The following is a 27,806-nucleotide window of genomic DNA, read 5'->3' as shown; positions in this document are numbered from 1 at the left end:
ACGGTGAAGGAAAACATCGTGAGGAAACCTGCATGCTTGAGAGTTCTCCATAATGTTTTCAAAGGTGTGTGAAGTCTACCAATCCGCACATGGCCAGCGTGGACTATGGCCAAAGCCCTTCTCACTGTGAGAGGAGACCCGTGCTCTGTAGTGAGCCGGCGATGGGTTGAGGTTATCTACTAGGTGGTTAGTAGGTAAGCGTGTCGAACGAGGAGGCGAATGGAGGAAGCAATCGATCAATGTCCAACGACCGGTTCCATTTCAAATAACATTTATTATTATGATCCCCTAAATTGGCGGAGGACCTTTTCACGGTATAGGCACCTAGGCATCTTTTCACGATATAGGCACCTAGGCATCTTTTCACGATATAGGCACCTAGGCATCTTTTCAGGATATAGGCACCTAGGCATCATTTCACGATATAGGCACCTAGGCATCTTTTCACGATATAGGCACCTAGGCATCTTTTCACGATATAGGCACCTAGGCATCTTTTCACGATATAGGCACCTAGGCATCTTTTCACGATATAGGCACCTAGGCATCTTTTCACGATATAGGCACCTAGGCATCTTTTCACGATATAGGCACCTAGGCATCTTTTCACGATATAGGCACCTAGGCATCTTTTCACGATATAGGCACCTAGGCATCTTTTCACGATATAGGCACCTAGGCATCTTTTCACGATATAGGCACCTAGGCATCTTTTAAAAGTACTTAATAGTATGCGACAGGTCGAGATGGCAATCGGAGAAGGAACGACCCGCACACCCGCACAGCCCTTACGCAAACCCGGTGCGGGCGAGCGTGGTGACATGAGGCGGGGCATCCCCCACCTCATACCCTGATTGCCATCTCGACCTGACGCATACTATACCTGCCCACTAGCTCACCCGCCCCGACTTCACTCGGGTGGAATTTCTGAAAATCCCTTTGGAGGTGGAAGTTTGAAAAATCCTGAAAGAGGAGAAACCTGCATGCCTGAGAGTTCCCTATAATGTTCTCAAAGGTGTCTGCCAATCCGCCCTTGGTCAGCGTGGTGGACTATGGGCCAATCCAATCCTTCTCATACTGAGAGGAGACCCATGCTCTGTAATAAGCTAGCGATGGGTTGATCACGATGATGATGATGATGATGCTATCTATTCTATCAATTCAAAAGAGCAACCGCCGAGTTTCTTGCCGGTTCTTCTCGGTAGGAAAGGCATTCCGAACCAGTGGTAGATGCAGTTGACGATCCAAAAATACTTGTAAAAGTTTAATTGAATAAAAAATATTTTTATTTTAATTTTATCTAAAACTACCTAACTTATTACCTACTGTTCTGTCTATGAAAGAGGTAATATTATAGTCGTAAGAGCCAAGGTGCTAGAATGGCGACCTCGCACCGAAAGACGCTGCGTTGGAAGACCCCCCACTAGGTGGACGGACGACATCAGACGAGTCGCAGGGAGCCGCTGGATCCAGGCGGCGCAAGACCGTGGCGTGTGGAAGTCCCTACAAGAGACCTATGTCCATCAGTGGACGTCTATTGGTTGATGATGATGATGATGATGAAGAGCCAATTTACGAGCAAATGTACTGAAAAGAAAGTTTTACAAGCTTGTCTGAAAGGTCCAGTTTCAGCAGTTTGCTTGTAGCAGGCACTGATAGCCGCTCCCTACATTCGAGTTGCCAAGTTGTTCAAAGTTACCAACTCGACACCGACTCTGTTTCTAATTAATTCTGTTATTTTGTGCCGGCATTTAAATTGACTAAGTATATACCGAGTTATAAAGTATACTTAGTTTTCCTTTGTGGAAGTTGCCGGTTTATTATTTTACTAGAGGATGCCCGCGATTTCGTGCATAGGCTACTTTTTATAGGATAATCAAAGGCATGAAATTTGGTACAAAGCCCAGAGGTAGCTTGCTTCCCGAAAATTGACATGGGCAACTTTTTATCCTGGAAAAGCAGAGTTCCCACGGGATTTTTTAAAAATCTAAATCCAAGCGGACAAAGTCGCGGTCATCATCTTTTCGTTTTATAATATTACTAGCTGATGCCCGCGACTTCGTCCGCGTGGATCTAAGTTTTTAAAAATCCTGTGGGAACTAATTACAAAAGTAGTGTGTCCTTCCCCGTGATGTATCACGTATCTCTATAAGTACAACATTTCATCGTACAGTAAGTTAAACGGATGGGCCGTGAAAAGCTAGCAGACAGACAGACAGACAGACAGACAGACACACTTTCGCATTTATAATATTGGTATGGACTAGTATGGAAGTATGGATAAGAAATAGCTTGTATAATACCGGTCTACTACTTAGTACTTACCTTATTTGTTAAATGTTTGTTAATTTGGAATAACCAGCTCTTAGCTTTTAGGTGACGCAGTACGATCGAATTTGCTTTTCACTTGACATTGTATGAGAAAGGTGAGACGCACGATGATTTTCACCGAAATCAAGGGTTTAGGAAAAGTATTTTTGAAAAAACTACTAGCTTTATGTTTACAAAGTATAGTTATTTCAACTAATGAATAAATAAACTATGTCTAATGTTAAATTCCTTTACAATTTTCATACCCCTAATCTTATTTATTAACGCCCAAAGTTGTCATAAATTTTGTGTTAAAATAGGAATCTTTTGAGGCTCGTAACTTTAAAACATTTTTTTTTAATGTTTCATATATCAATAAACCTAGATAATGACGAGATTAATCGATATATTACTTAGTTTTGAGCGTACAATATCAAATAATGTAGTAATTACCCTCCTACGTTTGTATGTAGAAAGCACCGAACTGAGCCCACTTAAGTTGTGATGTGTGGCACAATTGTATAAATAAACGTCTTTCTTTCTTTAAATGTATTACCCACTAATTGTTTTAGTTATACTTTCAAGTAATAAATACTGTGTGCGAAGGTTGATTTAATTTTGTGTAGCCTATGTATAAATATGTTTGTCTAGAATATTTACTTTCATGTAGAAATGAGATTTCATTATTATTATGTACCTATTTGCCAAAAACATTTATCAAATATTACAGTATTTGGGCAGCAAACATGTTTTCATACAATGTAATATCAATTTCCTTGAAGGTTTCATGTAAGTACTGAATACCTAATCTAATTTTATTTGGAATAGATTAACATACACATTACCTTCCTATAGTAAGCGACAGTTTGTGATGGTAATCGGGGTGGGTGGGGAATTATCGTTTTCGAGCTCGTTGCGCGAGCCTGATTCGCACTTGGCCGGTTTTTTATTTTAATTTACATGGTGGCTAATTTGAATTTTTCATTTGTTGTACCTAACTTCCCTATAGCGGCAATAGGTACACACTCTTTGCAAATTTTAAATCTCTACCCATTTATTAATCTCCACTTTAAGTATATTTTTCATAGTTAATTTTCTTGTATTTCTTTTTTCTGTGTTTTTATAAATTGTATCTTTTCAGTTAGTTAGTGCATATATTTATTTAAGAATTGTTGTGTACACATATTAAGGGTTACCGCTTAGATATTAATCTATTGTTTTTTATTTTTATTTGGTCCATTTATAGCTGAAACCTGTTTTGTGTGCCTTTATAATAAAATAAAATAAAAAATAAATCTATTGTATTCTAATCGAATGAAGGTTACCTATCACAGCTTAACCTAAGCTGTGATAGCCTAGTGGTTAGGACGTCCGTGTTCTAATCGGAGGTCGGGGGTTCGATCCCGGGCACGCACCTCTAACTTTTCGGAGCTATGTGCGTTTTAAGTACTTTAATATCACTCGCTTTAACGGTGAAGGAAAACATCGTGAGGAAAGCTGCATGCCTGAGAGTTCTCCATAATGTTCTCAAAGGTGTGTGAAGTCTGCCAATCCGCACTTTGCCACTATAGACTATGGCCAAACCCTTCTCACTCTGAGAGGAGACCCGCGTGCTCTGTAGTGAGCCGGCGATGGGTTGATCATGATGATGACGCATACTTTCTATGGCTAGGTGTATGCATTGTCAATTCCATACAGGAAACTAATAGGCTAATTTCAAACTGCCTTTCCCAACAGTAATGACATGCATGATATGGAAACACAATTTGCGAGCAGAAATTGATTTTCTATTTCCATCTGTGTCGGAACAAGACGGCATGGGTGTCATACTTGTGTCATGACATGACGACATGAGTGACAAGACGACATGGGTGTCGTACTTGTGTCATATCATATTAAATTAAACCACAATTTTGAGTACAATGCGTGAATTTCATCAATATAATATTATCTATAGTACGCGACATACGCGACCATCTCGATGGCAATCGGGAAGGGAACGCGTTTCTTGGTTTGTTGGTTTGTCCTTCAATCACGTCGCAACGGAGCAACGGATCGACGTAACGCTTTTAGGTACGAGTGTAGTTAAAGAACTGGAGAGTGACATATAGCTACTTTATATCCCGAAAAATCAAAGAGTTCCCACGCGGGTATTTTCACGCGGACGAAGTCGTGGGCATCAGCTAGTTATTAATATTCATCATCATCATTGTCATCGTCCAACAAGTACCTAGGCGATAGGTCGAGATAGCAATCAGGGAGGAAACGCCCCGCACACCCGCACAGCCCTCGCCCTAACCCGGTGCGGGCGAGCGCGGGTAACGTGCGGGTGTGCGGGGCTTCCCTCCGCCTCGTACCCTTATTGTCACTACCCATATTATAAATGCGAAAGAGTGTTCTTTGTTGGTTTGTCCTTAAATCACGTCACAACGGAGAAACGTCGGATAGACGTGATTTTTTACATGCGCCCCACGAGAAAATTTTGTCTACGCATTTCTCGTGTTATTCATAGAGATAACATGACTAAATGCGTAGACAAAATTTTCTCGAAGGGCGCATGTTAGACGTGCTGGAGAGTGACTAGGCTACTTTTAACCCGGAAAACCAAAGAGTTCTCACGGGATCGAGACTCGCGAAGACAATATTATTTACTAGCTTATGCCCGCGACTTTTTCCGCGTGGACTACACAAACTTCAAAACCCTGTTTTACCCCTTAATGGATTGCATTTTCTTTCCTTTCTTAGCAGATGTCTACGTCGTATTAGCAATCTGCAGAATCAGCATGTCAAATTTCAGCCCGATCCGTCCAGTAGTTTGAGCTGTTCGTTGAAAGATCTGTCAGTCAGATAATCAGTCAGTCAACTTTTCTTTTTATACATGTATTTAGAAGAGAAGAAGAAGCTGTGGTAGCCTATAGTGGTTAGGACGTCCGCCTTCCAATCGGAGGTCGGGGGTTCGATCCCGGGCACGCATCTCTAACTTTTCGGAGTTATGTGCGTTTTTAAGTTATTAAAATATCACTTGCTTTAACGGTGAAGGAAAACATCGTGAGGAAACCTGCATGCCTGAGAGTTCTCCATAATGTTCTCAAAGGTGTGTGAAGTCTGCCAATCCGCACTTGGCCAGCGTGGTAGACTATGGCCAAAACCCTTCTCACTCTGAGAGGAGACCTGTGCTCTGTACTCTGTAGTGAGCCGGTGATGGGTTGATCATGATGATGATGATTTAGAAGATTCCAAATGAATTAACCGAATGGTCGGCGGTTCAAAGTTCAAACCTCACCGGTTGCACTATTGTCGTACCTACTCCTAGCACAAGCGTAACGCTTAGTTTATTTTATTTTATTTATTAAATTAACTAACGGCTACTTACACTAATACATTAAAAAAAAACTTAATTCTGAAAATATTACTTACTAAATGTACATTTACAAACATATGTGACAAAATAAAAATACAAACATCAATAAGATTACAGATAATACTTCCTACTCAAGACTTTCAATATGCAAAGATCTTTTCCCGAAACCTAAACAAAGAGTCAGAGTTAATGTCAATAACAGAGCTGTGGTGGTAAAGAGGGGAAAGGGGAATACTAGTCTTTAAAAATATATAGATGCATACAATAATATGTTGCACGTGTAGGAAAGCTGAAAACTCGTGTTCCTGTAGTAACGTGAACTAATTGAATTACTTACAATTAAAAACTGGAAATCCGTTTGCTGCCCTGACATAGTTATGCCTTTGTACAATACTTTCTCTTTTATTCTAAAAAGAAAGTTTTAGAAATGATTTTCCCTTTATCCTAACTAGGTAAGTTAAGGCGTCCGCCTCCTTTTAGGGAGGTCGGGGGTTCGATCCGGGGCACACAACTCTAAATTTTCGGAAGCTATGTGCGTTTTAAGCACTGAAATATCATCTACTTCAACAGTGAAGGAAAACATCGTGAAGAAACCTGCATGCCTGAGGGTTCTCCATAATGTTCTCAAAGGGGTGTGAAGTCTGCCAATCTACACTTGGCCAGCGCGGTGGTCTATGGCCAAACCTTTCACATTCTGAGAGGAGACCCGTGCTTTATAGGGAGCTGATGATGGATTGGAGAAGTGCGGGACTTCTCAGTTTGGCCGAAACGGCCAAGCAGTTACGGGCCTAGAGGCATGGCCTCTTCCTCCAGGTTGGGCACAGGGCAACTTTGTGCTGGTGCTTTGTATGCTGGCAACTTAAATAAATTGTTAAATTTTGAGGTTGGCAGGAGTTTGTCCCGACTCGATGGACGTGATTTCTAATATTCCGAAGTAAATACAAGACAACTATATACTTACTTTGACGTAAGATTTATTACGCCTTTGTTAACCGACTTCAAAAAAGGAGGAGGTTCTCAATTCGTCGGAATCTTTTTTTTACATGTTATCTTCCAACGTCACCATGATCCAAACTTCATAGTTCCTGATCGTTCTCTTCTGTGTTGGGGACAATACGCAGATAAACTTTCAGCTTTTATGATATTTTTTTTGACATGACGGATCTACGTGATTTTTGCATAGCTCTCTCCATCGTCCGCTGAGTGACTCTGAGCTTTCTTATGAGGCCTATATAGTTAGCGACCATGTCTCGGATCCATAATATGTCATCACTGTTTTAAGACTTTGATTTTCAAGCACGTAGGAACAAAGAGATAGTATAGGAATTTTGAGCGAGAAGACATCTCGAAGATTCTTGGACGCTGCCCAACCAAGTTGGGTTCGGCGGCTGACATCTTTCTCGAAATTGGACCTACCCAACTGGATTGTGTCATGTGTGTCCTAGGTATACATATTTACTCGTCTACAATATCGAGTGCAGAGCTCCCAACGATTACTGGGTGGGGCCGGATTAATATCTCATCTCAATAATATAGTCTGGTGCTTCAGAGCAGAGACGTACCGTCTCCAAGCCACGCCGATCCGCCGTCCACAGCCGTCACCAACCATAGGTGGAACCCCAAGACCGACTTTTTTTGCACGTAGGAATTTTTGAGCGAGAAGACATCTCGAAGCTTCCAGAACGTTGCCCAGGCGTACGCTTCATAATATACTAAGTAGAAGTTGTAACTGCAAAAAGCCGCGCTACTAGATGGCAGAAACAGTCGCTTCAGTACTGAGTGAGCATACACATCACAAATTTCGTCACTGGCAGTAAGCGGGCTGTAGCTTAGTGGTTAGAGCGTCGGGCGCGATCCCAGGAGACGCGGGTTCGATTCCTGCCGGTTCGCAATTTTTGATGTGTATTTAAAATTATTTAGAAATTTCCTTCAAGTGTAGGTGGAACACTATAAAAATTATAAAAATATACTAAGTAGAGTACTTACTAAGTATGTACAAACACGTGAACATAATTATGCAGCAAGGACGAAGTGTGCAAGTGTAGCGAGTGTGGGAACGAATCCAATTATTCGCAGTGCAGAACTTATACACGCTTGTTGTCTGCTCAGTGTACGGGAATTCAAAGGCACCTGTAGCTCGATTTCGTTAAACTTTTTATTAGAAAAAAAAACCGGCCAAGTGCGAATCAGACTCGCGGACTGAGGGTTCCGTACTACAATCGTATTTTATCGACATTTTGCACTATAAATTCAAAACTACTTACTAGATCTCGTTCAAACCAATTTTCGGTGGAAGTTTGCATGGTAATCTACATCATATTTTTTTAGTTTTATCATTCTTTTATTTTAGAAGTTACAGGGGGGGGGGGAGGGGGGGGCACACAATTTATCACTTTGGAAGTGTCTCTTGCGCAAACTATTCAGTTTAGACAAAAATGATATTATAAGAAACTTCAATATCATTTTTGAAGACCTATCCATAGATCACGTATGGGTTTGATGAAAAAAAAATTGAGTTTCAGTTCTAAGTATGGGGAACCCCCAAAATTTTTTTTTTTTTTTTTTTTTCTATTTTTGTGTGAAAATCTTAATGCGGTTCACAGAATACATCTACTTACCAAGTTTTAACAGTATAGCTCAAAAAGTGGCTGTGACATACGGACGGACAGACAGACATGACGAATCTATAAGGGTTCCGTTTTTTTCCATTGGCTACGGAACCCTAAAAAGTGCTACTATGCCATAAATGATTTTCTAAACGACGCAAACAATTATAAGTTATACTTCTGACTTTTCCAATTATTCCAATTAGATTTTCCAAATACCTCGCCAGCAATTGAAAAGGTGCTCTTGAATATAATAAACTATTCATCAATTGAATAGGTAACCTTTCAAACTAACCAGACAGTGAAGTTTTCATTATTTGCATAATTCATTTATTATATTCAAGATCAAGATTCAAAAGTACTTGTAAAAGTTTATTTGATAAAAATACTTATTTATTCTATTCAAATAATGAAGGCTTCGTATTCTAAGTTAGTTCGTAAGTTAATATTTTAAACCTAGGAAATTTTGTTAAAGTTAACAAAGAATAATTAATCAGTATACCCATATTATAAACTAGCTTATGCTCGCGACTTCGTCCGCGTGGACTACACCAATTTCAAACCCCTATTTCACCTTCTTAGGGGTTGAATTTTCAAAAATCCTTTCTTAGCGTTGCCTATGCCTCCGTTATAATATAATCTACACTAATATTATAAAGAGGAAAACTTTGTTTGTTTGTTTGTTTGTTTGTTTGTTTGTTTGTTTGTTTGTTTGTACTGAATAGGCTCAAAAACTACTGGACCGATTTTAAAAATTCTTTCACCATTCGAAAGCTACATTATCCACGAGTAACATAGGCTATATTTTATTTTGGAAAAAAATAGGGTTCTGTAAGATATTTGGGTTTTTCGGACACAAGGTGTAAAAAATCAACCAGAAAAGTTACTTATTTTGCGTACGCTGCCTAAACTATAAAAGATAGAACCATAAAATGTTCTAATTAATTGTAGATCTTATAAATATCTACAAAAAAGTCCGCGACACACTATACCCATCTATGTCGAGTGAGGCACAGCAACCATTTTTTTATTTAAAAATCTTGAATTTTTTTTGGACTACATTTAAACGCGTTTATTTTACTCATGCTATTAATCCTTATCAAAATAAATGATTTCATCACTAAGAACAGTTTATGGAGATAATATTTGGTCTTTGAATGATTAAAATTGGACGTTTGGTTTTGAAGTTATGGCGAAATTAAAATATTACGATTTCTGCTGCACGGCCCGTTGCGAAGTGGGCGTCACCAAGGCGGGGGTGCGCGTGCGGGAGGGGAGTTTAGATCTATGAGTAATTCGGCAACAAATGAAGAAATACCTATGTATTTCAGGATTTTCGGAAATTCAACCCCCACCTCGATTTTCTAAATTCCACCCGAGCGAAGCCGGGGCGGGTCAGCTAGTATTATATATAATAGCTATCTGCATGCCAAATTTCAGTTGCGATGAACAACACATTTAGTGATTCATTTTTATATTAGGTATAGATTAAAATGCGCTTTTTGGATTTTACTAAGTCTCTGTAAAATATGATTCGTATCAGCATAAAAAATGGCAATCTAAAGGTTGATTAGGTATTACTTAGGTCGGCACCATCGTAAAAGATTAAATAAAAACTTACGACTTTAATTTCCTGTTTTATTTCCAGTAGCAGCCGCTTTTGTAAAGATTTGAGCGTTTCTTTATCACACTGTATCTCCTAAACCCATTAACCTTCATCGTACAATAACTTTAGTAGGTAGATATACCTCCTAAAGTTTAGGATTCCGTACCAAAATGGTAATAAAGGAACCCTTGTGGTGCGACCATAGATCATTCTAAATATATAAAAGGAAAAGGTGACTGACTGACTGACTGACTGACTGATCTATCAACGCACAGCTCAAACTACGGGACATCCGCTAAGAAAGGATTTTTGAAAATTCAACTCCTAAGGGGGTAAAATACGAGTTTGAAATTTGTGTAGTCCACGCGGACGAAGTCACGGGTTGCGGGCATAAGCTAGTTTGCTGAGTAAAACAATGAAACCAAACTTCAACACATACTTCAAGTACAAGCCAATTTAAACAACCTTTGTTCGAGCTTTTCGTTAGAAAATTCTGCTTTTCTTCTTACGTTGATTACAAATTACGAAGTTACGTTTTATTTTTCGCGACAAAGTTAAAAGTTTACTTAGAACTTGTTAACGTTCAAGAAAAATACGATTATTTAATGAGCACAATTTATTAGATCGCTCTCAATGATAAATTTAAGGTAATAATTTTAGAATAGAATAGAATAGAAATACATTAATTTTTTGATCCAACACATGGTCAACACAATACAATCATTATAAATAAATAAAATCTTTTTATTAAAAGCATCTATGGCTCAATTTGTTAGTAGACAGATTTACTTAAAAACTAATGTTAGTATAGGCGCACGCTAGACCACGATCACACCTGATGGGAAGTGATGATGTGGCCTAATGATGGGACGCGTTTGCCTTGAAGGTGCCTATTCTCGGATTATAATTGGCAGGAAACACTGATCTAGGATGAGCATTATTCCAGACAGATTGATTTACAAAGATAATTTTCATAGTAAGTAGCTAGAGATTTTTATGTCACAGATACTTAGATAGCATTTTGCTTGCAGCTAATAATAAAAACCGAAATCATACCTGAAAAACCGGCCAAGTGCGAGTCAGGCTCGCGCACCGAGGGTTCCGTACAGTCGTATTTTTTCGACATTTTGCACGATAAATCAAAAACTGTTATATCCCTTCCAAATTAGCCAACCATCTTTAGACTTACCACAAGGTGAGATTGCAGTCAAAATCAAACCTGTTATCAGTTACTACTTACCTATCAGATATACAGAGATAGCTCTGTTGTGGTGTGTGTATTTTAGTCGCTTCAAGCCAATTCTATTTTTCCTATTAAGAAAATCGGTTTCCCAAGCAAGTTCTCTTCAAACATCTCAAACTTATGAAAAATTGCATTAGAAGTTAGAACCGTCAAATTGTCTCTTGTATGATATGTATTTTAAACTGAATGAATTCTTAGTTTATATTGAATATATTGAACATATAGAATATATTGAACATAGAACACAAGAATTTCGTAGCGCGAGAAGGCTACGTCGTAGCTAAATATATCGACGAAGGACGAAGGTTCCTACGAATATTATTATCTATTACTAGCTTATGCCCGCGACTTCGTCCGCGTGGACTATACAAATTTCAAACCCCTTTCACCCCTTAGGGGTTGAATTTTCAAAAATCCTTTCTTAGCGGATGTCTACGTCATAATAATTATAGCTATCTGCATGCCAAACAGCCCGATCCGTCCAGAAGTTTGAGCTGTGCGTTGATAGATCAGCCAGTCAGTCACCTTTTCCTTTTATATATCCAGATTTTGCATCTAGATTACAGGTATAATTAGGTAGGTGCGAAGCGAATAATTAATGTAGATCACGTTCACGTGATTATAATTAAGACTTAGTTGCCGGAATATCTATATTTAGGTATACAAGAATCTAACTTATGTACAAAGGCATGTATGTTATATAGCAATATTTCATTACGACTAATAAATTGCGCGAGGCTGCGGCACGTTCTCTCCCCGATTGCCATCTTAACCTGTCGCGTACTTGTTTGTTTGACGATGATAATGATGACGATGAATATTAATAACTAGCTGATGCCCACGACTTCGTCCGCGTGCGAATGGGTTTTTAAAAATCCCTTGGGAACTCTTTGATTTTTCGGGCTATATAGGTAGTAGCCTATGTCACTCTCCGTCTTTAACGACACTCGTACATAAAAATCACGTCGATCCGTTACTTCTTTGCGATGTGATTGAAGGACAAACCAACGAACCAAGAAACGAACACACCAACAAACAAACACACTTTTGCATTTATAATTTGGGTAGAGATAATGATCTCTGGAGTCGGTTCTGTAAAATAATTTGTTCGCCATATTTTATTGTCTGCATCCCAGACATCCGTACCTACAGAAATAAAGAAATTCAAGGTCGTCTGGAAAACTCAGTCCGTAACATAAAATTCATGTACATGCTTACACAGAAATAATAATATGATACTGAGTTGTAAGAAACTGTAGAAATATCAGCAAATTGGGCCGGATATAATGTTACTTCGCTTCGAGACTCTAGAAGTCTAGGTTTCCTATAAATTCTACATCATTTTTAGGGTTCCGTACCTCAAAAGGAAAAACGGAACCCTTATAGGATCACTTTGTTGTCTGTCTGTCTGTCTGTCAAGAAACCTACAGGGTACTTACTTGCCGTTGACCTAGAATCATGAAATTTGGCAGGTAGGTAGGTCTTATAGCAGACATTCGGGGAAAAATCTGAAAACCGTAAATTTGTGGTTGCCTCACACAAAAAAAATTAAATTGTGGTCATGAACTAATAATTAGTATTTTCAACTTTCGAAGTGAGATAACTACTTATATCAAGTTTAGTATCATATGAAATGTCTTCACCTGTGCATTCTAAAACAGATTTTTATTTATTTTTATGCATCATAGTTTTCGAATTATCGTGCAAAATGTCGAAAAAATACGATTGAAGTACGGAACCCTCGTTGCGCGAGCCTGACTCGCACACGGCCGGTTTTCTCTGTTTAAGGGTGCGTTTGCAATACTTATACCGATGTAACCAGAACGAAGGCAGGTGATAGTAATAATGTTGCCAACATTTTCACAGCTGATTATCGTATTTTTCAGAATAAGCCACAAAAAATATAGTACGCTTCAATAATAATATATAGTATTGAATAGAAAAAGAATGTATGCAACTTGTGTAGACACTTTAGCTGCATCCCACATTCAGGCGACCTCCTCTATGGCGGGTGCAGCGGCCATCAGCGCCGAACAGGCCAAGAGGCGCAAATATGAAAACCTCGATGGGAGCTTCGTATTCGTGCCTTTTGGTGTGGAGACCTTGGGGCCGTGGGGCCCGGGGGCTCGAGCTCTTTTTGAAGAAATTGCGAAAAGAGTTATCGAGTCAACCGGGGACCCGAGAGCTGGCAGCTACCTTGGTCAAAGAATTAGTTTGGCCATCCAAAGGGGTAATGCTGCCAGCATCTTGGGTACAATGCCTCGCTGCGGTGGTCTCGATGAGGTTTTAGATTTAATTTAATTTATTTTAGTTTTAATTTAATGTTGTTTTTTTTTAGATTTAAGTTTATTCATAGTTTATTTAAATAATTTAAATACAAATAATTTTATAATTCAAAAAAAGAATGTAGAATAAAAAGAATCTTCTTCTTCTTTCGTACCTTATCCCACGCTTCGTGGGGTCGTCGGTACAACAGTCAACATTTCTTCCACGCACTTCTGTCATCCGTCAAAGTACTTACTATCCACCCCTTTTACACGCATATCTCTCTCCTCTCTTCTTTTTTCTTTCCCCGTGGATATTTAACATTCGTCTATTGACATGGCTTTCTTCCCTCCGCATTATACCTACGCGTATATCATTTTACAAATAAGTATACCTCTGCTTGAGCGAGAGGGACTATAGGGGCCATGCTAGTTGCATTTCTGTAGGTATATATTTGTGATTTAGGACTACATAGTACATAATATATCTCATTTGTCATGTTATATCTGTGGTTACCTTATAATTACTCGTATCAAACACGCCGCACTTAGTTATAGATAGGTTCCTACCTAATTAAAATTGCCGGCCATACCCGTGCAATGTTGAAAGCCTTTCAAAGTAAATGTTTCAGCCACAAGCTTAATTGGCCGTAAAATAGTTATAATAATTATTGATTGGCTGGTTTTAATATCGCTGAGCCTCAATAGCTCCACTGTTAAGGAGCGGACTGAAATCCGAAAGGTCGGCGGTTCAAATATCACCCGTTGCACCCACTCCTCCAAAAAAAAAGCACAACAAAACGTCGAAGTTTCGAAAGGCAAGCGTCAAAATATGTTAGTACATTTGACGCTAGGTAGCCCTAAGGTTGCCTTATTTTTCTTTGATTTAACGTCACCGTAGCCTAATATAGATTGACACTAGCTGATACCCGCGACTTCGTACGCGTGGATTTAGGTTTTTAAAAATGCCAATTATAAGCAAATCATCCTTCTCTACATCTATAAGATAGCTTCGAGGTGCCATTTCCTTCGAGTCATGGATTTATTGACTCAAGTGTAATCGCTCGAGGCGATACGTACTAAATGGTTATCGTTATTTTGGAGGCACAGATTTTCCACATAATAAATCAAACACTGTTCAAGTTTACATAACACTCTATTAGGCTCGTATCAAACAGTTATATCCATGTTATATCGCTCAATTTTCCATTTTTCACCCTTCCTCGCTCTCCCGTTCCGTCCGACGCCGCCAAAACTGCTGTCACACGTCAACTGTCTCGTGACAGCCGACAGCCATTGCTGTGTTGCCAACACTCGTCCATCCTGCTCCAGATATGTCCTCATTTCTGGCCGCTCGGCCTTCCAACCGTGGGTAATGGCCTCATACCCATAACTCAATACGAGCAACAAAGAATACCTTAACAGTCCTATATTATAACTAATATGATTAGTATAATAATTCCCCTAACAGATCAAAGCCAACATGGTTAGATTTAACAAGTGCACAAAACAAGTGCCAATGAGACCTACAAAATACTAGTATTAATATTAACTATACATTGCGATCAGCATTGTTAACTCTAGTTCTTATGGATACATAAAAAATCACACTAAGATCATTAAATAGTATTAAATAGTAATAAGTCCGATAATAATAATAAGACTGATATTAAGAAAATTCTATGATCTAGTTATTGTTAATACTACATTTACACAACCAGTTCACAATTATATAATCAAACATTGAAATCAACACAATGTATATTAATACCCAATACAAAGAAATTATACTGAAATCAATAATTTAATTTTTAAATATTATTATGAACTCAATATTCTTCAAGTTTGTATTTAGTAATAAGTGAGTCAATATTTGTATGCAAATGTTTCGATACAAATTATGTTTATTTTTATTTTTATTTATTGGACACACAAAACAGATTATGACAATAATTGATAAAGTAATACAAGCCATGAATAAAACTAGTCACTCTCCAAAAAAAAGTGTGTACAAATGCAGTTATTAGTAATGGACGTGTACGAAGTTAGTAACGGACACACTATTAAACAATACCTGTACTATAATAAAAGAACATAGAACTGTGAATTATAAAACATCTTTGGTAACTTGCATTTAAAGCAAATAAAATATGATTGATGATTGATTAATTGAATACTAAATAAAATAACCTTAAACAAACCAACAACGAGAAAGGAAGAAAAAAATGGACAATGAGTTTCTAAATCACTTAAATTCTGGGTGCTAAGTACTCTAAACCCTATCACTATCAATTTTAAATTAAAGTAAGTTAATTAGTTCTTTCCTTCTTACTACTATAGTGAAATGAATTCTTATCCTATATAATACTTTATTGTAACACAAATTACAGTATTTTCAATAGTATAAACATTTTAAGAGATAGGGATAACAGTTGTTTGGTCCCATTGAATATTATTAACACTTCATACAAAATTAATCACAAAGATCCACTATAAATAAATAATAAATATAAATAAATAAATAAATAATTTATTGTTTCACCAAAATTACAACCAAAATTAGGTTAAGCCACCGATGCCTAAAATAAGTTGTACACTCGTGTTATAGGCATCAGTGCTCTCCCCTTACAGACTAGAATATTAAAACCAATAAAGGAATGAAAAATATTATACAAAACAAAAACATTTCTGACATTAGGTTACAACAATATGAAGTAATATATATACTAATGAGCCTAACTAGTTTTGTAGAATTAATAATCTCATTAAACTTAAAAATAAATTAAAAGAATATCTTATGAGCCAATGTTGTTATACAATTGATGAATATTTGATATGAGTCGATCTTGGTTATAATATTGGTAGTGTTTCATGAATTTAGAATTTGACTATCGTGGATTGACATTTAATTAATCTCATGTGGATAGTACCTACCGATTGACACTGTTAATGATGCATTACATTTTAAAAAAATGATATTACAATATAAGTACATAACGTAAAAATAAAGATAATATTATGCAAATTATTAATTGCATGTATGTAGTATTATATTAAGCAACATCAGTAAGTATATGAATAATGATTGTAAAATAGTTTTGCACGCCAGAGAGGTAAAGTATGTTGGCACGGATATTATGTGACCATATGTACTCTTCTTGAATAAAAATAAAAGATGAATCACTTATTAAATTGAATTATTGAATATTGAACCTATGCTTTCGGAATTAAGATAAACAATGTGGTCAAATATAGTTGTTATTATTAATAAGTACTGGGATTGAAACCGACCGCAATGCATCCCAAAAATACCCTGATAATCATATTTTTTTTTTAAGAAACATGAATACACTTATTGATAATAATACCACACACACAACAAATCACTATGAAATCACCAATGTTCTGATAATCCTATCTTTTCAAATAACTAAGACTACAACTAGTCAAATACTATTATTAATATGTAGAAATAAGTCAGAATGATGTTAGCCAAGATTGTATTAATATGGTATTGCTAACCCATGCGCTAGGGACGGATGCGTGCGTAACTATGCCTACCATTAGGCCCATAAGTGCGATAGAGAGCGCAACAAACGGCGTTCTGTTACCCCATTTTATTGCCTCACGAGCAACGAGTCCTTGATGGCACTATAGACCCAAATTGATGTAACATGTAACAAAACCTGATTTCTGGAAACTTCCACTCTTGTACATTCTTGAGAGCGTCAGGACGAACAATGACAAAGATCCTCGTCCCCCCATGACGAGGTTAACTTGAGCACGGTGATTGAGGGTAGGCAGCGCCCAACGCTGCACCAACCCGACGCCGTGCTGAGCGGTGGATTGCCGCATCGGTCGCCCTCACGTGTCTCGTATCAGTGTGTGACCAATGAAAGAAAGATGTAGGAAATTATTTCGTGATACAATGGGGTCGATTCTCTTGCACACAATCTCCAAACCAAACCAAAACGACACGTCTAAATCTATTGCTATCCCTGTCATAATGTTGTTTGCGGAAAAGGATAGCACTAGATTCAAACCTGTCAATTCAGTCTAGCTTAGAGCTTGTGAACAATAGAATTAGCCACATTGATGTACTGATACGCTTTGATAACATATTAACGATCTATACATTAACTAGCGAGTGAAATAAGTCAAGCTTTCGTACGCGAGCTGCCCATATAGTCTAATGGTATAGATGTTACTTGAAATAGTATTTAAGAATTTGCTCTTTTCTATGATGTTTGCAACAAACATCGACGAAATACAATTAGTAACTGCGAAGATGTGATGCACACTCTATGTGTGGTAGTCATTTATGTCTTAGACAGAGAACACGCTAGACGGAGAAGTTTTAGTTTATCTGCAAGCCAATATTTCGCCTTGTATCAAAATAATTCATTCTGTTTTTCATAAATCAATGTTATTATATAAATAAAAGTAAATCCTGTACCGACACTAGCAGTACAGTGAGACAAACTATGAACATGTACATTACCACGAACCAATACAACATACTACAATCAGCATGTCATTTTGGATCTACTTTAATGAGTATATACAACTTCTAGCTACTACGTACCGAATTCGGCACGACATAATTAATAATTATATTATCATTACTGAATACGTCATAACAAAACTTTAATTTGAATGTAAGTAACCCTTGACCATTAGTGAGTATATATCTGCTAGAATATATAAAGTGATTTCCAACCATGACATCTACTTCTGTACCCCTATCCTGTGGATAAATCTATTATTATTAATTAAAAGGATACACCCGTTCTACTTGCCGAACCCGGGTTAGTCTCCTTGTTCTCCATCAAATTAACTTTCCTGCGTCTTGCCACCATCGTGGCCCGATCAATTGCTGTAGTTCATACCGAAGATCACCATCCGCTCGCATCGGGATTATCGAATAAGGTTGTAGCAGACTATTATTGTTCGTCATTTTCCAGACACTTTGTCAGCCGTTTTCCAGTTCGTTTGCTGGTTTTTATTAGGACTAGCTTTTGCCATTGGAACACGATCTATTGTTTACATCAGTCCTGCCACCTTCCATTTGTCATTCTTGATTTCTAATTCTTAGGTTTATATTATAGTCAATGCTGCTATTCTTTGGCACGCTTGGGATAAAATCAAGAATTTCACTTGCCGTATGTCACAATTGGGACAAAGTATATTACATAAAATATTCTCAGTAATCACCGTTAATCACATCAGAAATAAGTCGGTATTTTTCTCTCATTTGCTGGTTGTCACACTTGGGACATATAAAATAAACTACCTTTGACACGATTGGGACAAAGTATATCACATAAAATATTCTCAGGAATCACCGCTTAGTACACCAGGAATAAGTCGGTATCCTTTATTTTCTCTCATATGCTGGTTGTCACACTTGGGACATATAAAATAAACTACCTTTGACACGATTGGGACAAAGTATATCACATAAAATATTCTCAGGAATCACCGCTTAGTACACCAGGAATAAGTCGGTATCCTTTATTTTCTCTCATATGCTGGTTGTCACACTTGGGACATATAAAATAAACTACCTTTGACACGATTGGGACAAAGTATATCACATAAAATATTCTCAGGAATCACCGCTTAGTACACCAGGAATAAGTCGGTATCCTTTATTTTCTCTCATATGCTGGTTGTCAGTTTGTTTAGAGTCTAAAAATAATAATCACATTAATAACAATGACAAGTTATGGCCGCTGGAAACGACTATTTATGTTCAATCAATGGAATGAATAATGGTGTCAACGGTTATGGCAAACCCGCTAAGTGTTTGTTTCTTTAATACCTCATTTGATTAATGAATTAAAAGACTAGTAATCGAGATTATTGACCTCAGCCCTCAAATCAATATTCTCAACCGTTCGTGGAATATCTACATTCTACAGTAGTAAACATCTTTAGTTCACCGTGCTATGTCTGATAATAATAATTATTGTGCAACTTGTTTGATATTCTAACATAATTTAAGGGACCGCTTCGTCTTATAAGCTCCCTTTCCCAAAGCCAAGTAGTTAGTCAAAATTTGGGCAGTAAAGGTTGGGAATACGTCTCTCTACTGCTTATCCGATGGAGCTTGCAAGCTTAACATTTACACTTCTCTATATACTGTCAATTTCATTTGTGTCCAGTAGTAGCTGAGTATAGAACTCAAATTATATTATATTATGCAAGGCCTGCAGGTTGATACCATGTCAGTCAGCACATAATATAGACTATTAAGTCGACAGGTGGGTATTAAATAGGCCCGGCCCATCTAGCAATCGAATTCAGTATACCTATCACGGTCTCTACCACAGATCCAAATCCAAAATCTTACATTAAGTGGTAGGTAATGCAAACACATGCGCCCAGCACATATTTCATCATAATATTATGAAGTTTCTGTAATTCTTTCTTAAAATTGTACTGAAATATTACTATGTGTAGGTATAGGTAAGTCCGTAATCATTTCATCAGACAAGAACACCTACTCATATTGAAACTTTTCAAATCAAAGTTAGACTTTATTTTATTTACTAGGTAAAATAGATTTGCGTCAATTAATGTAATAAAAAAAAAGATTATTGTGAACTTCAGGTGTATTATTGTATCTATTGTATTTCAATCAGTCTGCCAATATGCATCTGGCAAGTGCAGAAGACCACATCCTAACTACTTCTAACTAATAAAAACCTCCATATCAAACTCAAATCTATCAGTTATTCTTCTTGCACTGACCTAACTTATATTTCTATTGTAATTTCAGTAACCTTTAGAAACATAGCTTTCTCTCAAAGCTCCTATGTAATTCAAAAACAAGTAGGTTTTACCATTATAAATATTCGTTTACAAACTTGCAATCATATAAACTTATTTTATGCCCTGACGGGGCTTCATGTTGTAATATTATAATATTATATTTTATGATGTAAGACATGAATGCAAATAAAATTAAAAAAATGAAGAATATCGCTTACCATAGTAGTTTCAGATCAGTTAACATAACTTTTACTATATCATCTCAAAATACCTTGAGTTTTCCATCTCTATCATGATGAGGCAGGCCAGGTCGATCCGCTTGTATCACTATAATAGACCTCAACATCAAGTGTTGTGGTGTTCTTATCCGATCAATCTTACTGCATACCTGGGGCCCAGGCCCTGTGCACGCCACTGCGATCAATGTAGGTCCATGACTTTTTCCAAACATTATACTTTTGAAGGTTATGTGTTATGTGTACTTCTCTACCACAGATGCAGGCCGAAACCATTTATTCTCTCATATTTGCCAACCTCACCATGGGGTCAGGGTCACAGGTTCATGGACATCAATAACATGGAAGTGGCACATGAAAAAATAGTAACAGTTAATAACCCTGAAATGATGCCTCTAAGTAACATAGTTTTTAAGTACTACTACCTACTAGTACATACTTAATAAATAATTATAGATCCTCCCACATTAAAAATCATTTAAAATAATCTGCTAGTCTAGTGTGTCAGTATTAAATCATCAACCAATATATTGCAACCAACCGACTGCAGAGTACCAAACTATGCAAGTAACATAATATTCTGGTATGTTAAATGATTATGATTATGAAATACCACTGTATATAAGCCCTTTGCAATAACATAATTGGTTGATTGGTTGATTGATTGATGCGACTTATTCAAAGAGTCCAGAATGCATGTGCTAGATTCTGTTACTATATACCTCCTCGTACCCATGTGACTCCTTATTTAAATAATGCTAATATGCTCAATATGAGGTCGCGTATTCAACTGCATTTCAGCACTCTACTGTTCGGTGTTATCAAGAACAAAACGCCGGACTATCTCTATAATAAGTTATCTTGGCATTTACCAGCTTTCAATGCTCGAAGACCACTAAAAAGGCTCACCTGGCCACGTCATAGATCAGCAGCTTTTCGTGGAAGTTTTCGATATCTGGCCACAAAATGCTGGAATAATATTCCTCCTCCTCTGAGAAATTTAAGTTCAGTGCCTGCGTTTAAGAATAATCTAAAGAAGAGACTCCTAAACGATCAAAAAACTCTGATTAGTTCAAGGTTGTTTAGTTAGGTCACTTGAAGCTGCTATTTGCTACATTTAGGTACCTACACACATAATTTTAAGTAACACTTCGCCCGTACCTATCTCGGCAGATAACTCATGTCAATACCATACATATCATACATGTTAATTATGCTTTTATTTGTATTTATTTCTTTGCCTTTCTATTACCTTTATATAAAACGGCAAGTTTTAAGATTTTTAATTACACGCCATACTCTTACAAATACTCATACACGCCATACACACAATGACTATTTTTTTAGCTCCGTTCAATCGAACTCATCCTGTCAATCACAGATGTCGGTGAGGACTGTTAAGCCCGTGCACGTCACTCTTGTTGGTCCCGGCAGAATACCAGCGCTCAGGTTTTATTCTTAAAACCTGCAGCATTAATGCTGAGCTGGGGCCATTTCATCTTGTGCCAAGTGGGTGCAAGAACTAATTTTAGATTAAATTAATTATTAAATACTTCTTATTATCTACTAACTATTAATTTTAAGTTTGTTTGTACCTACCTTAGGCATAAGATGAATAAACTAGTTTTCTTTCTTTCTTTCTTCTTTCTTGATTAGAAACTCTAAGAATATGTACAATGTACCTACACATCTGCTGCTGATGTAGGTTCATGCTGCTTTGTCGTGTAACAATTAATTACTTAGATTGGAAAATTCTTTGTTGAAATGTTTTCTTAATACCTACCTGGTAGGTACCTATTCCAGTTATTACTGTAGCTGTTGTGCTGTGGTTCCACTTTATTATAGTTACCTACTTATTTAATTTAATATCACATAATATTATCTCATTTTATTCTTGAAAATATAAGATGTGAGTACCTAAGTACCTTCTACCTACCTACCTTATTAACTAAATTTCTCTAGCGCTAAGATGCGCTAAGTAGGTAGGTATGTTAGTTTTGTTTTACCCTATTTGAAATGTATATTAGTTTGTATAGGTAGCCACTTACCATATTGACACTGTTATACCTACTTCCAGTAATCCATGGTACTTAATAGTATAATATAGTACTTCTTGATAATACTGGGCAGAATTTGTCACCTTGTGAGTATGTGGGAAACAATCTCCGAATTCAATTCTGCCCCTTCCTTCATCAATAGACAGCCACATTACTTCAGAGTGCAAATATCAATATTCCATATTCATTTTGTTATTATGTTGATGTCTACATCAAGTTTGTACCTACTCGTCTTTGAAACGATATTTATGTACTTTCTTAATACATGGTACCTGTATAGCATCTAATTAATCTATTGCTATGCGTCAAGTAGGTATAGGCACTTTTAACATCATAGCATTTAAACGTTTTCCAGGATAGATCCGTAGTTTTGGGCATGACCTTCGTAACCCGGCTTCTGATATAAGCAAATCATCCTTCTCTACATCTATAAGATAGCTTCGAGGTGCCATTTCCTTCGAGTCATGGATTTATTGACTCAAGTGTAATCGCTCGAGGCGATACGTACTAAATGGTTATCGTTATTTTGGAGGCACAGATTTTCCACATAATAAATCAAACACTGTTCAAGTTTACATAACACTCTATTAGGCTCGTATCAAACAGTTATATCCATGTTATATCGCTCAATTTTCCATTTTTCACCCTTCCTCGCTCTCCCGTTCCGTCCGACGCCGCCAAAACTGCTGTCACACGTCAACTGTCTCGTGACAGCCGACAGCCATTGCTGTGTTGCCAACACAATGAACTCTTTAATTTTCCGGGATAAAAAGAAGCCTATGTCACTCTCCAGGTCTTAAATTATACCCATGCAAAAAATCACGTCGATCCGTTGCTCCGTTGCGACGTGATTGAAGGACAAACCAACAAACCAATAAGCCAACAAACAAACACACTTTCGCATCAGTACCCTTATTATAAATGCGAAACGAGTTTGTATTGAATTCCGAGACAGCGAAGGAACCTAACGTTGGATCACGGGCGAGCGAAGCGAGTGGTTCAAAAACAGAATCCTGAGCGTAGCGAGTAATTCAAAGGCTCGAGCGTATATTTTGCAGCCGTGAGAGACACACAATTTTTCATCTCACTACAGCGAGGAAAACGCGATGCTTGATACAAGAGGCGCCACGCCGGTACCGTGGAGGTGTCAGTTAAGAAGTTTCTAGTAAGGAAGTTGGCGGCGTTGCACCCTCGTGCCTCAGAGAGTACGCAAAGCTGTCGGTCCTGCGCCTGATCTCTCTCCGTACGTGTCGGATTTCCATCCCTTCGCATTATGAGTGTGAGTGAATAGAGAGTGTACCTGTATATTATTTTACTAAACATTTATTATTTTAAGGCATAGATATAGGAAAGATAAATCAATATCTGGCTTACAGTGCGATACAGCTCTCTTGGCACTTGAATAACGTGGACAGGGGGCGCTGTTGGAGAACAAAGGCTAATAATCTTCTAAGAATATTTAAATAAGAACAAAGGGGACACTTGACGGCAACGTTAGTTCCGATTTTCGCCACGCCCCAAGATATAGCCTTGTCGCACTGTAGTTTTAAAAACAACAATAGGCGTAAGTAAAACATTTGTCGAGAATCGCGTGAGTGTAACTTTAACACGCTTTTGACACATATTGTGTCAAATATTTTATTTGTTGGTGAACTTTTGCAGAACCTGCTTGATGGGTTCGACGTAACCTTCTTCTTTTGCGATAGCTACCAGATCTCGTATGATCCTCCTTGTGCGACGATCCGTTTCCGTTTCCCCTTCATGCACTGTAAACATTTAAAAAAAAGACCCGACTGTGATTTTCAGTTTTGCATTGCATCATAATATTGACAGGGTGTATTAATGTAGCGATCCTATCTTACATCAGGTTAATTTCTACATCAGTACTCTTATTATAAATGCGAAAGTGTGTGTTTGTTGGTTTGTCCTTCAATCACGTCGCAACGGCGCAACGGATTGACGTAATTTTTTGCAGGAATACATAGATAAAGACCTGGAGAGTGACATAGGCTCCTTTTTATCCCGGAAAATCAAAGAGTTCCCACGGGATTTAAATAAACGTTTATGAAATAATTCTTAAAAAGCGTTTATGACAAAATCCATACTAATATTATAAATGCGAAAGTGTGTCTGTCTGTCTGTCCGTCTGTCTGTCTGTCTGTCTGTCTGCTAGCTTTTCATGGTCCATCCGTTTAACCGATTTTGATGAAATTTAGTATAAAGATAGCTTGCATCCCGGGGAAGGACATAGGCAAGGCATTTTTGATCCCGGAAAATTAAAGAGTTCCCACGGGATTTTTAAAAATCTAAATCCACGCGGACGAAGTCGCGGGCATCATCTAGTACCTAATAAGTAAGTAAATAGTGTAATCCCTCTTTTTTCTACAACCGCACCGCGCGCCACCGTAAGGAATTCCACCCTCACCATCTGGGTGTCTGGTGCACTTCGACCGTCCGTTGCGCCAGATCCTTCTTTCCACGCACGTGCAAACTGTGGAACCAACTCCCATCGGCGGTGTTCCCACTAGATTATAACATGGGGTTATTCAAGGGGCGGACCAACAAATTCCTAAAAGGCCGGCAACGCATCGGCGGCTCCTCTGGTGCTGCAAATGTTCATGGGCGGCGGTAATCACTTAACATCAGGTGACCCGCCTGCTCGTTTGCTCGCTATATCTATTAAAAAAAAAAAAAAAAAAAAAAAAAGATAAAAATATAAATTGTTTCCTACTTACTTAGGTACCTGTCGTACACGACAGGTTGAGATCCCAATCGGGGACGAAACGACACGCACACCCGCACCACCCGCACGGACGCGGCCATTTGTCCAATGTTGGTGCTTAGCAGTTTGTACGAGTTACAGGTGTGCAGGATTTGTTAAAAAATTCTATATACTTACCTACCTACCTATTAAATATAAATTTTGGATGGAATCGTTTGAAATAGCGTGGAATTTGTATGGAATAGTAACATCCTCACCTTCCTCAACAGATTTCCCGCCTTCCCTGCGCGTTTTATGTTTGAGCTCCTTCTGGAACTGCATGGCAGCGCGCCGCCACAGCCTCTTGACCTGGCCCACCACGGGAGACGCGGCCAACTGTTTGGCCAATGCGTGGACATCTTCCATGTTGGCGGTCAGTAATATGTACGACTCACAAGTGTGAAGCATTAGCAACGTTGCTTGGAAAATAGAATACAAGACATTCATGAAAACAATTCGCTACTTAGCTAATTGCTATTGCGCTGGAACCATGTCTCATTAACATCTATATGACGTCAGCCGGAATAAAATATACCATCAGCTCGAAACTTCAGTCTAGTGCTGATGTCACTAAAATGGCGGCCACGCGCTTTAGCAATTTGCGGGACTTATACTTGTGAGTGGAATTTGCGTAGAGAGGGTTCCTTCGTACCATGAATATTAAGAAAACCATGTTATTTTAAATCCATAGACTTCTTACAGGTTTTCCTGTAGGTATTTTGTAAAGAACTATTTTTAGATTTTTTTTTTTTAATTTAAGTTTGAGATATATACCTACTTAGGAGGAATCTACTGTGACTAAATGACCACAGGTTTCGGGGGTGATGTTCTTCATAATCTTTTCAGGCTGTGACAGGAAGACAGACAGATAGGCAAACAGATACATACACAAGTTATCCTATTAAGTATTAGGGTTTAGTATTTTCAAAAGATAAAAATAATTCTAAATTCCTTGGAAAGAGTGTAGGATTCTCATTTCTTACCTAGTATCAGCACTAAAACCCTCATTTTCTGTAAAAACTCTAGAATACGTTTTCAGGTGTGTAAGATTAAACCCAGGAGTGAAGTTACGCATAGACCTATAAATACTTGTTTTTAATTTGTAATCAAAAATTATTGAATTTTATTGAGTGTAAAATTAATAGGTATTAGTGCAATGATTATTCTGTTTGATGATTAATTACGTCGTATGATTATTAAGTTTATATAATAGCCATTAGATGAGTGTCCTTCAAGTGCGCTCGCTAGCGGTGATAACCTAGTGGTTAAGACGGCCGTCTTCTTTTTGGGAGATCGGGGATTCGATCCCAGGCACGCACCACTTGTACGAGTTATGTGCGTTTTTAAAACAATTAAATATCACTTGCTTTAATGGCGAAGGAAAACATCGCGAGGAACCATGCCTTAGAGTTCTCTATGTTCTCAAAGGTGTGTGAATAGTCTGCCAATCCGCATTGGGCCAGTGCGGCGTGGCAGACTATGGTGTACACCATTCGCACTCTGAGAGGAGACCCGGCTCAGTTGTGGGCCGGTAATGGGTTGATCATGATGAATGTCCAGAGCGAATCGTTCAAGTGCGCTCAAGCACGTCCTATAGGTACAAGCGTAGTTCAATACTTTTTATCAAACTCATTGAAAGTAGAAATGCTCTAGAAACTAATGATTTGCATACAAATCTTTGAACTAGTGTAATAAATAATTGATTTAATAAAAACAATATCGAAATGATTTTTTGTTTTAACTCAATCGACAAAAAGATTCTGACTCAGTTTGCAGACCTCTGCCCTTTTCACAGAAAAAACAAAAAAAAAACATTGACATCTAACTGACAGTGACAAATCATAGTTGTTTGACATTGTCAGTTGCTGTCAATGTCAGCGCCAACTGCCAGTGTTACCATTTGTGGCAGATTTCTGCCATTTGGGCAGATTTGGCTCCTGAACTCTGGCATAATAGGGTGACGATTTAAAAAGGGGTAGATTTTGGCAGATTTTAAAGAAAATTCTCATAATGTTTGAAATAAAAATAGAAAACTAATTATAATTTTCTAAGTTTTATTATTTACTTTATTTTAGGGTCCCGTACCAGAAGGGTGCCAACGGGACCCTAAGCCTCCGCTGTTCGTCCATCCATCCGTCTGTCTGTCATGCAGTCCACCACTGTATCTCGTGAACCGTAACAGCTAGATAATCAAAATTTTCGCAGAATCTCTATTTCTATGTCCACAACAATAAAAAAGATTTAATAACAATTTCAAAATGTGCCATTTTGTTCCATGAAAAAAATATTTTAAAGTGTTATTTTCTTGTACGGTGGCACGGAAACCTTTGTGTGCGAGTCTGACTTGCATTTAGCCGTTAGAACCTTAAAAAAATTGGCCTCAGTTCAGTTAAAAAACATAGGTTTTTGTGATATGATAGTGGAACACAATTTACCGTTTCAAATAATGGATCATCCGAGTGAAGTTATCTCAAAATGCTTTAATGATTCTGAAATTTTTGCGATTGCATAATATTTTTGCTATTTTCAGGAGTTGAGTTTGGCAGATTTTTAGCCAGCCTCGGCAGATTCACCATTTTTAAGAT

The 27,806-nt window shown here is 37.8% G+C and overlaps 2 protein-coding genes across 2 annotated transcripts in view; both read right to left on the bottom strand.

The window, feature by feature from the left end:
- LOC117992749 (uncharacterized) overlaps window positions 1–27,806 on the bottom strand; it is a 229,281-nt gene that overhangs the window by 71,031 nt on the left and 130,444 nt on the right. The gene's annotated exons all lie outside the window — the stretch shown is intronic.
- LOC117992832 (uncharacterized) lies at window positions 23,842–26,301 on the bottom strand. The gene is made up of 3 exons (XM_034980542.2): window positions 26,205–26,301; window positions 25,440–25,640; window positions 23,842–24,226 (listed from the first exon to the last, which is right to left on the bottom strand). The coding sequence occupies exons 1-3, from the start codon at window positions 26,227–26,229 to the stop codon at window positions 24,099–24,101; spliced, it is 354 nt and encodes a 117-aa protein (XP_034836433.1). The 5' UTR covers window positions 26,230–26,301; the 3' UTR covers window positions 23,842–24,098.

This window comes from Maniola hyperantus, chromosome 22 (genome assembly GCF_902806685.2).
Source record: "Maniola hyperantus chromosome 22, iAphHyp1.2, whole genome shotgun sequence".
In the NCBI taxonomy this organism is placed as follows: domain Eukaryota; kingdom Metazoa; phylum Arthropoda; class Insecta; order Lepidoptera; family Nymphalidae; genus Maniola; species Maniola hyperantus.
This window is presented reverse-complemented; position numbering and strand designations above follow the sequence as displayed.

What these genes read in the sequence shown, in the direction of transcription:
- LOC117992832 (XM_034980542.2), bottom strand. Translation starts at nt 26,229, where the DNA reads ATGAGGGTTTTAGTGCTGATACTAG. An exon ending in GGTTTTAGTGCTGATACTAG is followed by an intron (nt 25,641 to 26,204) that starts GTAAGAAATGAG and finishes CTATTTTCCAAG; the next exon opens with CAACGTTGCTAATGCTTCAC. An exon ending in CGGGAAATCTGTTGAGGAAG is followed by an intron (nt 24,227 to 25,439) that starts GTGAGGATGTTA and finishes AAATGTTTACAG; the next exon opens with TGCATGAAGGGGAAACGGAA.